General features: G+C 42.2%; 1 protein-coding gene across 2 annotated transcripts in view; it reads left to right on the top strand.

Moving 5' to 3' along the window:
- Positions 1-17,133, top strand: part of GALNT3 (polypeptide N-acetylgalactosaminyltransferase 3) — a 52,981-nt gene extending 35,848 nt beyond the window's left edge. For both annotated transcript variants that reach the window (XM_088474834.1, XM_088474835.1), the window contains exons 8-11: positions 3,862-3,993; positions 6,261-6,365; positions 10,024-10,176; positions 11,504-17,133. In XM_088474834.1, coding sequence (XP_088330960.1) covers positions 3,862-3,993; positions 6,261-6,365; positions 10,024-10,176; positions 11,504-11,626 — 513 coding nt within the window. In that variant the 3' untranslated portion in view covers positions 11,627-17,133. The remainder of the gene's footprint in view (positions 1-3,861; positions 3,994-6,260; positions 6,366-10,023; positions 10,177-11,503) is intronic.
- The last annotated feature ends 267 nt before the right edge of the window (positions 17,134-17,400 follow it).

Here is a 17,400-nt window from a genome sequence, read left to right as displayed (position 1 = left end):
ACAGGGCAGTTTCTCGTACACTCTCACTAGGGACCAACAGAGGGCATAAGTAGCACCTACTCAGGCCTACTGCCCATCTAGCCCATGGCTAATAACATGCCCATGGGGCCTATCGCCCATAGCACCTCAACGTAGTGATACGGGAACAATAGGGGTTATCCATCTATCTAGGGTGTACAGCCCTCTATAGGTCGGGCCTATTACCCGGCCACCGGGTCCAAGACCATCCTTACTGGGGTCCTACCTGCTTCTGTGTCTTCAGCTGAACTAGTCATGGTTCAACAAGGTCTTCACCTGATGTGGGCTAATTTTCACCACCTCAAGACTTTGTGGAATCTTCACCTGAGGCAGACCAATATTCACCACCTCAGGTACTCCTGGAGTTTTTACCTGAGATAGGCCAATTCCTACCACCTATGGGCTTCCGGTATATTCACCGACCCCTCTTCCATCGGGAGTTGGCTCTTGATCTTCACCTGTGTTGAGGCAGACACAAAAAAACAAATCACAGATGCACAACTCCAGTCTTGGACCCCTTTCCCATATACTCCAGTGTAGAGGCAGCCTGCTTAAGCTCTTTTTGCAATGCCTGCCATTAACCCCGGTCTACTGGATCCCTGTAGAAAAATTTTGTATAAACAAAAAAACTAAATACAGTAAGTGCGCTGCTACCATGCTGTGTATATTTAAGCAATGGATTTGTTTTTATTATAATAGTAAACCCCAATAAATCAATAGATTATTATATATAAAATATTATAAACATGAGAAAAGCCAGCTATTAAACCCCAATCATAAAATAAATTGTAATTAAAACCTGTGACCACAGAATCTTATATTATCAGCATGCTTATAGAACCTATTGAGTTCAGAATAAGGTTTTGTGGGCAAAGTAAAAAAAGAAGAATTTGCATATAAATTAGTGGCACTTCTTTTCAGCAGCAAGTCAGAATGCCGTTTTTGTTAGTATTTGAAAGCAGTCACAATTAAAGTAGTTTTACATAAGCACCAGCAGTAGTAGCGTGCATCGGATCAGCAGTGTGGTTAATGGCATTAGTGAGCAGGCATTAGTGAGCAGTCATTAGTTGAAAGCATAGTCATATACTGTCATCATATAATGCGTTTCTGATATCCTCAATTTCCAGGGTATAGGTGATGGTTACTGACACCTGTCACTGGAATGAATAACCTGAATGTCATATATAAAAATAGCAATGCTCCTGGCTTAGTTTACACAGTATATGTGTCCAATCCAGATCAAGAACACTTAACACTGATAGCAACTGCAGTATCACTTGCCTTTCCACCTCTGTGACTGCGATCGGGCTGCTTTTAATCCACACACGCTGCTCATACCGGATGGTGCGGTACACCGCAGTGTACTATGGACCCACACACTGCTGACTCCAGTGGTGCAGTGCACCATGGTGCGCTGTGGTCCCCACATTCCGCTGGCTTCGGTAGTGCAGTTCACTGTTGATCAATTTTTCTTCTGTAATTAATCACCAGCCCAAGTTCATTAGTGTATGTCAGACCCTTGCATTACTGAGATCTCAGGAGAGGCAAATCAAGACACATCCATCAGTCGGGTGTTCAAAGATTGCTCTAACTATATTTGTGTGTAGACAATAATATAAAGCACAGTGTTCTTGTAATTGCAACATATCAGAATATTCACATTACATTATTATCTTATACATGAGGGAGTGAACTGTTGGGATAAGGGAGGTGAGCACACATACATGGGAGTATAGAATACACATTCTATTCATGCTTATCTTCGAAGTAGAACACATTTGCTGAAGTCAAGGTTCTTCAGCTCAAAGCTCTACAGAAATCATTCTTTGTAATATTACACATTTAAAGCTATGAATATTTAAAGGTACACACCATCTTGTGACAAGATGGAGTCATATGTGGATAGCTTAATAACAGATTTATCACCTTTGTTTGTTGTGTGAGAGCTCCGCTGACTGCACGCTACTGATTGGCTGCTCCGCCCAACGTGTATTGGGCGGCATTTCTTTCAGAGAGTGGGTCACTAGGGAATGGGTTTCTCTACCCCTTTGCCGGCGGTTTCGTCAGAGGACCCAGCAACATGGTCACCAAATAGTGGTCAGAAAGGGCTTCTCTTGTCTGTGTGTTTTCGGGTCTTCTTCCAGCCTCAGATGCAGTAGAAGAGCTGGAGTCCTGTGATGTGGCTTCTTTCAGACACTGATTGGCTGGGAGCGTGCCACACAATGATGATGTCACCATGGAGTGCCCAGCCTATCAGTGACTGAGAGCAACTGCATCATGGGACTTCATCTATTCTACGGGTAGCTGGGAGATCCTGCGAGTATGGCATTATGCGTTCGAGAAGGTAAATCTTATCCCACTGCCCCATGCGCAATTCCCAGTGTTTTGTATCTTGTAATAACCATGATTTAATGATTATAATCCTGGGTATTTTTGGGACTCTGGGCTTAGCTTCCCTAGTAGTCATAATGTCAACATTCATAATGTCCACACCACAATGCTGACATTGGTGAAATTCTCACATCGAACATGGTGGCATATGCAGGTTGTCGACATTCAACATGGACTGGATGGTTAAGGTTAGGATGCAGCAGCTAAAGATTAGGCTATGGAAGGGGCAGGCTATGCAAGGGGAGGTTAGCCACTAGGGGAGGATTAGTGATACTCCCTGCTGGATGCGCCACAGGTTTCCGACGGATGTTTTTCTGAACGTCACCTGGTAAATCACCAGTAGACCACCAAGGATGTCTTGTTGACATTTTAAATCATGTTGACCTGATGAATTACGAAGTGGCCAAACATGTCATCATTATTATGACCATGTTGACAGTCTCATGTTGACATTTTGAATATCGACAAAATATACCACACCCCTGCATTATATTATACTGTATACTGAAATTAAGCTTAGCAAGCAGTTACTTTCTTCTCCCAATCCAATACTTACTATGCAAGATGATGACCTTTATTTCAAGACATGTACTTCCTGATGCATTTAATAATTTCTTCTCCAAAAGTGACAGAATGAGAGAAAAAAATATATAATGCACATGGTGTGCAAAGTACTTAATTAAAACAGATCGTTGATTGTATGATGGGATAAAGAGGTGAATTACCAAGCGTCAGGTTGGCCGGTGCTTTGAGGCTGATGGGTATCACCGGCAGTTTGGTGGGCAAAAACACAGTATTTGACTGTGCATTGGATTTTGATGCTGCTTTGTAAACCGTAGTTGATATTTTAAGGATCTGGGCAATACCAGACTTTGTTATTCTATAAGGGGCACACACGATTATTTGATCCTGCTGAAAATTCAATATACAGGACCAATAATCCTATAATGGTAACTTTACCGTTAGTTTTTTTTTTTTTCAAATATCTTTGAACTTAAAACTTATGGGCTGCTAACAATACTAACATTGTGTGATATTGGGATATTAACTGTGTGTGTGTAAATTGCTACATATTTACTGTTGCATAGGAAAATTACGTTTTATTGATACTTTTTATATTCTTGTTTTGGTAATTCTATGCATTGTGGTTTATTTTATGTTGTTAAATCTACAGTTGCAAGTTAAAGCCTCCTGTACTGTAATAAGCACCAGACTGTATAGTAAAGAAAGCTTAATATCTCTAAGCTTGATAATTCGGACCTTTTTTGAACAAACACTGCGCACAAACCCTAAAACTGAGGTGGCGTCTTTTCTTTATCGGGGTTTGCTTTCTAATCAAAGCCTCTATGATGTAATGTTTTTTGCATTTTTTTTTTTAGTTACATTCAAAAATCATTACATTATTGTTCACTTTTATTTACATTTGGAAAATGTTACTGTTTTTTTTGGCAGAAATCTTACGGAGATTTATCTAAGAGATACAGTTTGCGTCAAAACCTTCAGTGCAAGAATTTTGAATGGTATCTGAAAAATGTCTACCCTGAAATATATGTACCAGACCTTCACCCACTCATCTATGGTGATGTAAGTTCTAAGACCCTTATAAATCAATACAATGAAACCACAATTGTCACTTTTACTCAGAGTTATAATAACAATGTAAGAAATCACCAGCCCGTGTAGCATGCATTTGTTTGTTTACTAGTCTTGCAGTATTCCTTGATAATAAAATTTATTTACGTAATAATTAAGGAACACGGTAGGTGTCTGCGCTGATGTCAATACATAAACACATGCATAGATAAATATATCATAAAAATTTATTGTACATATATTAGGAATATATAAATGAACTGCAGTTCAATATTACAATTAGATATACACACATAAAAACGCATATAAAAAGGAAAAAAACAAAAAATGTATCGGAATACTGTCAATGTGCAATATAGAGCCAAATGACTAAATATATTATTGCCTCCAAATCGACATACCAATATGGCACTGTACCAGTATATAGGACATCTGATTAAATGTAGCTGGAAATGTGGCAATTATATATATATTCTCAGTATCCGTTAACACCTGTAAGGCATAATGAGTGATTCTGATGATAGATGAAAAACGTGTCCAAAAGCAGAACCTGCTAGCACATTAAAGGGATGTGTTAAACGGATAAATAAATCCTCTGATGATTTCAAATTAGTAAGGTTGCAGATTCTGGAGCCAGAGATGTTCCTAACAACCTCAAATTGTATCCTTAATCCCACTGGTGTGTAGGCTGGAAAGAGCTCCCCAATTCTTACCCTGGGAGGGTTCCCGAAATTGTAGTGCAGCCGATGTGTGTGGCTTGGTCGCGCCGCTACGGCAGCTCCCGACCGGACTTGGAGACAGGGTGGTGCCGCTCCGGCGGCTCCCGACTGACCTGAGAAGCTGGGTCGCGCCACTCCGGTGGCTCCCAACCAGACTATGGGCTAAGTCGCACTGCTCCGGTGGCTCACGACCGGACTATGAGACCAGGGATAATGAACCAACATGCGGAGAGTTCACCTCAGCAAGCAGACTCTGGAAAGATGAAACATAGTGACAGCTGCTGACTCCACGTGTGTGGCCGCAGATGTATCCGGGCACAAATGCTGGTGCATATTGCGGCAACTGCCACCAGTAATAGATGTGTGTAAATCCAGAAATACCACACAATGGATATTTGAAGACAGTCTTGCAGTCGGGAAACCGGCTGCCATAATACCGACAGCCGGCTTACCGGCTGCTTTATCCCAGCGTGGGATATATGACCGGCGTCTATATCTAGACATCTGTCATTTACCTGACGCCGGGCGCCACGAGCGGACAGCGACGGGGGGGGGGGGGAAGGGTTAGGTTTAGGGCACTCAGGTGGGACTTAGGGTTAGGCACCCCCCCCGGGATGGTTAGGCTAGGGGAAGGGGGGGTTTAGGGTTAGGCACCCCCTGAGGGAGGTTAGGGTTAGGCACTTAGAGGGGGGATTAGGGTTAGGCACTTGGGGGGGAGGTTAGGGTTAGGCACCCCTAAGGAGGGTTAGGGGGTTAGGTTAGTTTATACTTACCTTTAGGGACGATCGGGATTTACAGCGCTGTCGGGCTTCTGCTGCCGGGCTCTGCTGATCTGTCGGGCTGCCGCTGCCGGGAATCGATCTGCCGGCCATACGGCAGCCGGGATTCCATACCGATTCCCCTTTTAATACCTTCTAAATATTGTTTAACTACACAGCCTACCTGAGAATTGTTGCTTGCCATCTGCATCCCTTATGGCCACGCTCTACCCATCTTCCTAATGGCTGCTTCCAGCACGATCACACCACTTGTGACAAAATACTAGTCTTCTCAAGCTGATTCCACAAATATGCCAGTGAGTTCAGTGTATTCAATTGACCTTCACAGTCACCAGATCTTCTTTCAATGGATCACCTTTGGGATATGGTGGAACAGGAAATTCACAAAATGAATGTGTAGGTGACAAATCTGCAGCAACAGTGTGATGCTATCATGCAATATAGACCAGAAACTATAAGAAATGTCTCCATCACCTTGTTGAATCCATACCAATTCAGGCCGTTCTGTGCAAAAGTATTAGAAAGGTGTAGCTACTGCACTTGGCTCTGAGTGTACGTGTGTATGTTCGATTCCAGGGGAATCTGATCCAGGTCTCCACGACACTTATCATTTCACTTCTAGCTTGTTTATTACCTAGGGTGATGTTTTTATATATTACCACCATATAACATTGTAGTGCCAATATTGACCCACACTGCTGTGAATAATAAAATGACAGACACAGACTCGTGCATTATCTCCTTTCTCTCCTCCTCGCAGATACAAAATATAGGCAAAGGATGGTGTTTGGATGCTGGAGCAGATAATAGTCAGGGGGACAAACCTCCAATCTTGTACAGTTGTCATGGACTTGGGGGTAATCAGGTAAAATATCTACTGTATCTACTCTTTGTGTGCTTCATTTTCATGTGCAAAATGTAATTTCAGATAATTTATTTTGTCTTTTTTTATTATATTTTAAACCAAAAATTAAGCGGGAGCAGAAAAAAAGATAAGGAGGAAACAGAATACAGGGCAGAGTTACACAGATGCCACTCAGTCCATGGCATGTAGATTATACAGTATTTAGTCTGTTACAGTATGTATCAAGAATTTTGCACCTGTTAACTCCCATGTGTTGGACATGTGTGACGGACGGGTAGGTGGCTGGCACTGTCAGTACACGCTTACCTTAACTCCTGCTTGTACTTGAGTTGGTTTTTCTGAGCAACTAAACCAAATGGATCAGTTGATATGATATGTTGGTTTCTTTAAAAAAAAAAAAAAAAAAAAGATTATTTATTAAAGTCCTGCTTTATTTATAAACTGGCAAAATGAGCTCGGGATATGCTCGTCACCTCAGCCCATCCCACTTATCCAAGCCATGACTGCCCCCCCCCCCCCCCCTCTTCGACCCTTCTTCCTTCCCATACCGAAGCGGGAGTCGTTAATGGGAAGGAGATAAGCACCATTCTTCTTATATGGATATGGCCATGGATATATTAGTCATGGAACATACTTCTTTAGGAACAAGGGCATAACTACCAAACAATAATTAGATCCATCACGTAATACTTAATTGAGGATTTAATAGCCCGTGGCATGATAGAATAATCCCCCCCCTTCCCTCATTTGTTGAATTTTTGCAAATTAAACTTAATAGGGGGTATGGGTGAAGGAGGGAAAGGGTAGGTAATGGAGTGCAGTCAATTTTGATCCACATTCCAGCTTACAGAAGTAAATAGAATCAGGCACCATATTCACAACAATAGTCACCTTATCAAAACAGAAAATGCACCCAAGTGTATCAGCCAAGACAAGCAACATATAGAGGAGAGCGATTCTCCCAGGTGTTCTTCCAAACTGTAGGTCAATTTGGCCAAGAGGTCAACACTCTCTATTAAAGAGAAGCTGATGGGTGGTCTAAACATTACTTGGGTCTATGAGTAAGTGGACAGACTGGTTATTATCATGGTGAGGATTAATTACTTCTCTACTGCTTGTGTTGAATCTTGCTGGCTATCATGGAGACTGGCTACTACTGAAGGGTGTTGGGGAACATGATTTTTTTGAACAGTTATATAAATGTATGTTTTAAGTACTGTGGGAAATGTGCAATAAAGGTGGGAAATGCTAATGTATAATACGAATACACTTACTGTATTTTGATTCTTACGTTTCCATCAGATTGGGGAACTGCTGCCAACATTGTAATTTATTGGTGTAGGGGGTTTTATTGTAAATTAATTGTAGAGTGAATCATAACAATACAATGACCAAAACTTGTCTGAAATTATCTTTTTCAAAATGTATTAACTGTCTTTAATTTCTACATGCATCGTTTGTATTTGCAGTGCCTTATTAGCTTGAATCTGTGACTGCAGATATTTTGAGGATAAGCTCCCTTAAGAACCTATTGTCACTTTTCTTATTCCTCTTTTCATTTCACTATAACTTGGCCTCTCCCATTCCCCCTCTCCTATTTTCCATGTGGCCTATTTTCTCTACCATTCTCCTGCTCCTCCCTCCCCTATAAAATACCTTCTCTCCCATTCTCCCTTTCTTACTTCCCTGACATAACACCAGCTGTCCCATTCACTTTCTCCACTTTCATGAAGAACACACCTGCTGCCCAATGTATACAGGGCCCCCAGTCTACTGTCAACCTGTGACTTGCAGATCTCCAGTTCTATGCTAGCCATTATCTAGCAGGCCACCAATCATATGCTGGCCAGTGGTATAGCAGTTCTCCAGGCCTCTGCTTGTCAGTGGTATAGCAGGCTGGCCAGTGCCTTTACAATTCTATTGGCCAGTGGTATAGCAGGTATCCAGTCCTTTGATGACCCATGGTATAGCAGGTGTCCAGTCTTCTGCTGAACCAAGGTGTGGTAGGCCTCCAATCCTCAGCTGACTAGTGGTATAGCAGGCCTCCAGTCCTCTGCTGACCCATGGAATGGCAGGCCTCCAATCCTCAGCTGACCAGTGGTATATAGCTTGCCTCCAGTCCTCTGCTGGCCCATGGTATAGCATACCTCTAGTCTTTTGATGACCCGTGGTATAGCAGGTCTCCAGTCCTCAGCTGACCCGTGGTATAGCCGGTCTCCAGTCTTCTACTGAACCATGGTATGGCAGACCTCCAGTTTTCAGCTGACCAGTGGTATAGCAGGTCTCCAGTCTTCTACTGAACCATGGTATGGCAGGCCTCCAGTCCTCAGCTGATCAGTGGTATAGCAGGCCTGCAGTTGTCTGCTGATCCATGATATAACAGGTCTCTAGTCCTCTTTTAACCCCTTTATAGCAGGCCTCTAGTCCTCTGCTAACTCATGGTATAGCTGGCCTCTAGTCCTCTGCTGACCCACGGTATAATACGCCTCTAGTCCTCTGCTGACCCATGGTATAGCAGGACTCTAGTCCTCTGCTGACTCATGGTATAGCAGGACTCTAGTCCTGTGCTGACCCATGGTATAGCAGGACTCTAGTCCTCTGCTGACCCATGGTATAGCAGGTCTCCAGTCTTCTACTGAACCATTGTATGGCAGGCCTCCAGTCCTCAGCTGACCAGTGGTATAGCCGGTCTCCAGTCTTCTACTGAACCATGGTATGGCAGACCTCCAGTTTTCAGCTGACCAGTGGTATAGCAGGTCTCCAGTCTTCTACTGAACCATGGTATGGCAGGCCTCCAGTCCTCAGCTGATCAGTGGTATAGCAGGCCTGCAGTTGTCTGCTGATCCATGATATAACAGGTCTCTAGTCCTCTTTTAACCCCTTTATAGCAGGCCTCTAGTCCTCTGCTAACTCATGGTATAGCAGGCCTCTAGTCCTCTGCTGACCCATGGTATAGCAGGCCTCTAGTCCTCTGCTGACCCATGGTATAGCAGACCTCTAGTCCTCTGCTCACCCATGGTATAGCAGGCCTCTAGTCCTCTGCTGACCCATGGTATAGCAGACCTCTAGTCCTCTGCTGACCCATGGTATAGCAGGCCTCTAGTCCTCTGCTGACCCATGGTATAGCAGACCTCTAGTCCTCTGCTCACCCATGGTATAGCAGGCCTCTAGTCCTCTGCTCACCCATGGTATAGCAGGCCTCCAGTTGTCTGCTGATCCATGATATAACAGGTCTCTAGTCCTCTTTTAACCCCTTTATAGCAGGACTCTAGTCCCATGGTATAGCAGGCCTCTAGTCCTCTGCTGACCCATGGTATAGCAGGCCTCTAGTCCTCTGCTGACCCATGGTATAGCAGGCCTCTAGTCCTCTGCTGACCCATGGTATAGCAGGCCTCTAGTCCTCTGCTGACCCATGGTATAGCAGACCTCTAGTCCTCTGCTCACCCATGGTATAGCAGACCTCTAGTCCTCTGCTCACCCATGGTATAGCAGGACTCTAGTCCTTTGCCGACCTGTGGTATAGCAGGACCCCAGGCTTCAGTTGGAAGCTGTAGCCCCCCCCATGCTACATTGTTGTCATTTATATGAAATATTATGTTTTAAATTTGAATAATGATACATTAAGTTGGTGTTTTTATTTCTATTTGTGTTTCTGCAGTATTTTGAATATACATCAAGTCATGAAATTCGACATAATATCCAAAAGGAGCTATGTCTTCGGGCTAGTAAAGGACCAGTGGTGCTCAAAAAATGTAACTCCAAAGGCAAAGGCACATTTGTTCTACCAGAGGAAAAGTGGGAGTTTCAAAAGGTCTGTGTGTTAATTGTTTGGCCTCTACAAATCATGATGGGTTTGTTTGTCACTTAGATAAACATGCGGCTACATACTGTTAAGAGCTTCTGTTAATAAGGCAGGCAAGTATGAAATGTGCAGTACAACAGCTAAGCTAATTGTATTGCACAAAGATTCCAGCCTAGTCCGTATGAGCATAAGGGTTGATTCAGAGTTGCAATCAGGTCCATTTTGCGGACAGATGTTGTGATTGTTTGCACTGTGCAATGCTCTGCAGCTGATCATACTCAACGTTGAGCAATTTCTAGTCATTCTGAGTTGAATGCATCTCTGCTGCATCTCCACTTGCAGCTGAGAGGGTGTAACTGTGCAGCAACTGGGTATTCGCACATTGCAGAAGTGTTCCAAAGGTGGGACGTGGTGGATGTGGTGAGAATATGGAGAGATCCATCTGATTTCAGATGGATCACTTCCACTAGATACAGTATAGGGCTGATGGAAATGTGTACCCATTGTGATGACGGGTACTTGCACAAGCAACTGGCTAGGGGTGTTGTGTCTGCATAGATCAGGGACGGGGAACCTCAGGCCCGGGGGCCGTATAAAGCCCCCGGAATTATTTGGTCTGGCCCTCAAACTTTTTTCTGCTAACCTCATCTGGAGAGCAAAGTGCCTATAATGGCACCCTGCAGCCAGAATCTATGCAGCAGTGCCGCCTGGAGTGTCCTTAGGATGCTTCAGATGGTCACACCGCTGCCCTAACCGCTCCCCAGAGCATCCTCAGTATGCTCCAGGCATTGCTGTAACCACTGGCGATTGTGGCCCCATCCATGTGTGACATCACATGGAGTGGGCATGGCCTGCACCGTGCTCGCGAATGATGTTATATATATCAAAATGGACCTCGGCAGAAAAAAGGTTCCCCACCCCTGGCATAGATGAATCTCGGTGAATATCCGCATGTAATTACGAGCATGAAATGCAGCTGACTTGCGTGCAACTCTAAATCAACCCCATAGTGCGAATGTCCACTTCTAAAAACTCTCACTTTACTAAATATACCCCTTAGAACGGCTACAGAGGAGGCACCAAGTAAATTGTGGTTTTGCCTTAAAGTGGCAATCCCCTTTAATAAACAAACAGTTATACTAACCATATGATTTTATAGAACCTAACCAATATTTCCATTGTGCTTATGCTGAAATGTATAAATGTATCTATATAAAACAAACAACTTTGTAGTTCCCGCAATGGTACTGTACATGTGAAAAGCAAACTTCTACAACTAGAAGAATATGGCAGAGTAAATACAGTAGTATATGATTTTCCTTTGGTTTTTTTCCAGGATGAAGTTCTCTTCAATGCTGCATATAATATGTGTCTGACGGGAAATGGCGAGAATCCAAGCCTTGTACCTTGCAACCCGTCTGATCCTTTCCAACAATGGGTTTTCCGACAAAGCACATAAGGATACAAATTAATTTCTCTCTGAACACTGTGATCTTAAAAGAAAAAAAAATAACAAAGCACTAACATTTTATGCAATTGTTAATACTGAAAACTTTAACAAAATAAGAAACTAAATCTGTTGTGTTACAATAGATAGAACGCTCTGAACAACTGCAATTGCCAAAGAATGTTTTAAATCTGTTTTTTTTCTGTGTGTGTTTTACATGTTCGGTCAGTTTGAGGTGCATAGGGCTTACAGTGACAAAAAGTGTACCCTGAGGCAAAGTACTGTGGGGAGAATTCCTCTCCACTTATGAAAAAGAAACAAGGCTATGTAATTAAGCTTGGGAGCTTGTATATGTACAAAGTTTGGTAACAACAGAAATTGAAGGATTTTTTTCCCTTCGAATGAAATGAACTAGAAAATGTGCTGACATTTTTGAATAATTGATAATGTACTCCCGAAAGTACAATTTTATTTGTATTTTAATTTTCCATTTTACTACTGGCATCAACATCAATGTGATTTGAATAGGAGGCAGATATTTTATTATCCTATAATTATTTATCGCGCAAAGAAATATTTTTTTTTTTTCGCTGTTTCGTCCATGTGTGCATGTGGAACGTGTGCTTCCATGTGTGTAAGTGCATACATTTATCCAGGATATTTGTGTCCAATCCTTGCCCTTCAGGTATAAACTCGCTTATTGCTTTATAACAATATATTTATCTACACTTTACCCTCATGGAAGCAAGCCTCCTAATGTACTATACTGCTTGTTTTACACTCATGTTATTAGACAACTCTAGGTAACATAAGGGCTGTACTTCATTCTGTTATTGCTACCTTTCTATTACATTGTTTTTTTTTGTTTTGTTTTTTACTCCCAATGCTTTAGCACCTAAATAGAGAAGTTTGTCCCTGAGCCTTTCAGAAAGTAATTAATACGCAGCCATTTGCGCACTCAAAATTCTCTGCTATCCCTCCCAATATAGGTGGCCTTTTGGTGTGCAAAGCAAGCACACTGGCCTTGCAAATACTCATCTTTTGCATTATAGATCCCCCCATTGTATGCTACATAAGGAAATTACATTTTCAAAAAGTGTGTATATCTAAAACAAAAATCAAATATATATTTTTTTCTATGAATAAAAGTCAGATCTTAACTTTTTTTAATAAAAAGTTTTATTTAAAATGGAAGCTGTGAAAGTGGCAATAAAGTAATTTAAAATGTTAAATACAGTAGGATGTATAGTGTTACAGTAGTCATTACACTGTGTTTAAAATGTATTTTAGTTTAAATTTGTCATTTCAGCCTCATATAAAAGTGGAAGTTCTTAGGAGAATTATCTTTCATGTCATTTTACTTGGGTGTTCCTGTTACCAGGCTTAAAAAAAATATTTCTCTTATTGAGACTTGATTTATCTGGTTTCTAACGTGTTTTTCTTTTTGTAATAGTTATTGGTTCTGCGCTCATTAGGAAATTGTGTATTAAGAGATCGTAAGCAGTTGTGCAGAGAAGTGGTCCAATCTGCTAGTAATGGGTTATGTACATTGATTGTATTTGTAAGTATAACTTTTTTTTTTTAGATATATTCATTTGTTTTGTGCTGGTACTTTCAAGCTCTGGAAAGCTTACATGGGCCTAGGGTGTCAAAATAGCAAGGAAGCTATTTTTTTTTTTTTTTACCATCTTACAATATTTGTGGTCTTAAGTCCGTGATGATGGGCTGAGGCTCATCATCTTTTATTTATTTTATATTTAAAATTGTAGCGTCACTTCTGCTGAGGGCTGAAGTGTTCGGTGCCTAACTGAGTGTAATTCATACTGGCCTACACTCCCGGAAGTCGCAGGAGGCTCCTGATTTTTCGGGTAGCCCCCCAAAGTGTAGGCAGATCTCCCACATCCCGCCCACTTCCTAGTGAAGTGGATAGGATGGTGAGATTTTCCTAGGAATTCACGGATCTGTCGGGAGGGGCTAAAATGATGCAAATCTTGTAATTTAGCCCCACCCCTAACTCACGGACCTGCGAATAGTGGCCTTTTCCTGTTGTGGGGCAGGGCCTAATGACATCTGCAGTCTGGCCCCGCCCCCGAAGATGTTTGCAGAATCTCCTATCGAGCTGCTCCCGGGGAGGAGTTCTGCAAAGTCGGTAGGTATGGTGTAATTACCTCAATGGTTGAAGAGCTGAAGTTTCGGAAAGTTTGCTACAAGGAGGATGGGATTACAGCATAAGTGTCATTGGGGTTGGGAGGTAAAAAAGTAGCTTTTGCAGCTACTACAAATCAAATGTTTCAAACAGAGGAAGTTTGGTTATTTTATGGACAATAGTATAAATTAAGACTTAGAGCAATAGTATACAAATCCTCTTACCTCGTGTATATAATATACATTCATTTAGGAGACCTAGAAATTTCTGGTATGTGTTAATACCTCTGTGACACAAATGTGGACCTGTCATTAAATAGTGTACCAAAAATTAAGGCTGGACTAATGTGAGCGTTCGATATGGGCCCCTGTTCTTGAGGTGTCATTGACTGGTACGTTTATAAATGACTAAAGGATCTGCAGTGTTTAGTAACACAACAGGGCCTCACTTAAGTTACTATTTCCTAGGGAACTGATAGACTACATTCTCATTAGTAATGACCACTTCTATACACTCCTTTAAAAACTTAAAGGAGATCCACATAGCTCAGGTTTAGATCACAACAGTCACATCTCCATTTGCAGGTGAAGGAGTGTAAATGAGTAGTAACAGGGCATTCGCACGTAGGCACATTTTATCAAGAGTTTGTGAAATTGGGGACTATGCAGAGTGGTGCGGATATGCCAGTATTCAGATGGGTCTTTTTTACTTAGAGCTGGTGCTCACCGGGGCTTGGCTGGACATCTGGCACTTCTGGCAAATGCCAGAAGGGCTGATGGGCTGGTCCGGTGTTAAACCCTGGCCGAGCAGATCCCATCGCTCTGCTTGGCCGGGTTACTGAAAGATGGGTGCGTGCCAAGAAGCCAAGCCCTTGTGACTCGCGGCACCTCCCCCGTGAGACCTAACCACGTCACTTTTGAGAGTGCGCAGGGGGACTGCCAGGGCTGATCTGGTGCCCCAGTCCATTCCTGGTACGCACTGATTGCTATGAACCAAAGTGTATGCAGCCGTACAACTGTGCATACGGGTGAATATCCGTGTATGGAGTGCCGGTATAATTACAGCCAAATTGCTTGCAACTCAGCCCGTAACTATTTAGGGAGTGTACAGAAGAGGTAATTTCAATAATCCATTACAACAATTCATTTCTTAAATACACTGCTGGGTAGATATGTTCTTATACATATTAATTGTTTGTTATCCAGTGAAATGGTTGACAGTAACCATGTGGACATCCACTAGTCAACATGTTGACAAGCACAAAGTCGTCATCCTCAGAATGGCATCATGTTCACAATGTCAACATCTGAAATATCACCATGTGAACATGTCGCCATTCTCAGAATGCTGATGTTTAGCTGCCGTCAGGAGGCTTACGTGGGGAAAGGGGGTGAGTTAGGCTTACAGATTAAGGATAGGTGGAAAATACTCACCAGAACGCCACCGGCTTACCAGTCTGCGAAGGAACTGCTGCTTACATGACCGCCGGGACCTGGAAGAAGACGATGGAGCCGCTGCAGCAGCTGGGACCAGGTAAGTGGCCCGGGGGCTCCAGGGACATTAGGTTGACATTCTATCATGTCAACATGATATCTATGTAGACATGATGAATGTTGACATGGTCACTGACATGCTAAGCATGTCGACCTGTTGCAAGTCGACCTAACCTTCCACACCATCTTGTTTTACAGCCAGCAGGGCTGGATTAAGGGACACTTGGGACTGGGGCTGACGATAAACAAGCACCTACTGGTGAGAAGTGGATGGGCTGTGACTAGTGGGAGATGTATCAAGCCTTGGAGAGAGATAAAGTGGAGAATTTGCCCAAAGCAACCAATCCGCTTCTAACTATCACGTATCTAGCACGTATTTAAACTGACAGATAAAAGCCGATTGGTTGCTTTAGGCCACTATTTGACATTATAGCTCTCCAAGGTTTGATGCATCTACCTGCTGTACTGTATGGATGTGGCCTATGCCGTGTGTGCGTGTACACCCCTACACTATCAGACCCAAAGTCTTGCTAAATACGAAGAAAGTAGAATACGGCATCATTTTGTGTGTAAATACAAAACCCACTATTAGTAATTATGGCTGTCCGGTCACTATCATGCTGATGGGTCTATTTCTGTGTGTAGGTACAGAGATGTAGTCCCATTCGCCCCATTGTTAATCTGACTGTAAAGACACCAATATAGTTTAGCGGGTTGGGTACGTGATGCTAGCGTTTGGAATCCTAGCGGTCAGAATCCTGACGCTGGTATCCCAACAGATTTAGGACACCGACACCTGTCGGTCAGTATCCTAACCCCAACCGCTCTCCCTACCCTTAGCCCTCCCTGCCTGCTGCCTAAACCTACAATAACCTCCCCCGGCACCCTAAACCTAGCCCACCCCCAAGTGCCTAACCCCAAACACTCACACTTAAGACCACTTCTTACCATCGGGATTCTGGCATTCTAAGCACCGCCATCCCTCACGGCGGGAATAGGACCGCATCCCAGTTTAACGTGTATTTATGGATTTGTCAGCCAGGAGAGAAACGCAGAATTAAACAATGTAATTTAGTACCCCAGGGGGTATGAAGGTTTTTTTCTTTCTTTTGTTCAATAAAAGCATTTGATAAAAGGGATTTCCCATCTTTGAAATGCTCAAAATGAGCCTTATGTGCTTTGCAGTCTTTCCGAAATACATTGCTTTATCTTTTTTTGATTTCCCCTTGATGGAAATAATAAAAAAAAGGGCTATTACTGTGGTACATGGATTTCATATGTTGTATAATGAAAGAATCACGAAGTCTGTTTTCTATAGGGTATTGTTCTGTATCTGATTTTATATTTATAATGTGCTATATCTATTCTATACTGCTGTATAATTGCTTTCTTAAATTATACATGACTAAGGGACTTTACACATTTTCTACTGCATCTACTAATGAAAATGTTACATGACAAGTGTCTTTGCATAACTGAATGTTGAAACAAAACGGCAATGGGGTTTTTCTATGAATTTTACTAAAAATGTATGGTTTTGAAGGATATTTTAATGGTCATATTGGCCCAGAAAGCTTGTATTCTGTTGTTTCTCTTTGTAAGATACTAGGTGTGAATTTACTACGTTTTTCATAGATGAGATTTTTGGCGGCTTTGTCTAATATTTTTTACACCGCAACAGGAAACCATGCTAAATCAGACTTGTTTAGCATTGATTCCAGCTGGTATTTTAGAGCTATTGGTCAAAGCCACCAGTGGTTGGCACTTTGAAAAATCGACATTTAATAAATCTATCCCTGACTTTCTAGGATTAACATATACTGTATTGTGTTTTTTTTTTAGCAGTGTATATTAAATTGGTGGGCTATAACCTAAATAAATGTACAGATTTACAATATTGTATTGTCTTATTTGTATCTTTATTACGCTGTAATGTAAGTAAGTGCAGTGCATGAAAATGTAAAGCAGTCTTTTTTTTTTTCCAATTTAGTATGTTAAAGCCTCTCAGTCGACCCATTCCACTTCATAGCATTTTGTCACTGAATACTTCAGCAGGGGAACCTCTTGGTACTAAAGGCTGGAAATATTTTGGAGATATTTCTATTTAAGCCAGTGGAAACCTTGTGTGGTTGACATTTTCAATGTGA

Source organism: Taudactylus pleione, unplaced genomic scaffold (genome assembly GCF_031769625.1).
Source record: "Taudactylus pleione unplaced genomic scaffold, aTauple2 ptg000156l, whole genome shotgun sequence".
Classification (NCBI taxonomy): Eukaryota; Metazoa; Chordata; class Amphibia; order Anura; family Myobatrachidae; genus Taudactylus; species Taudactylus pleione.
This window is presented reverse-complemented; position numbering and strand designations above follow the sequence as displayed.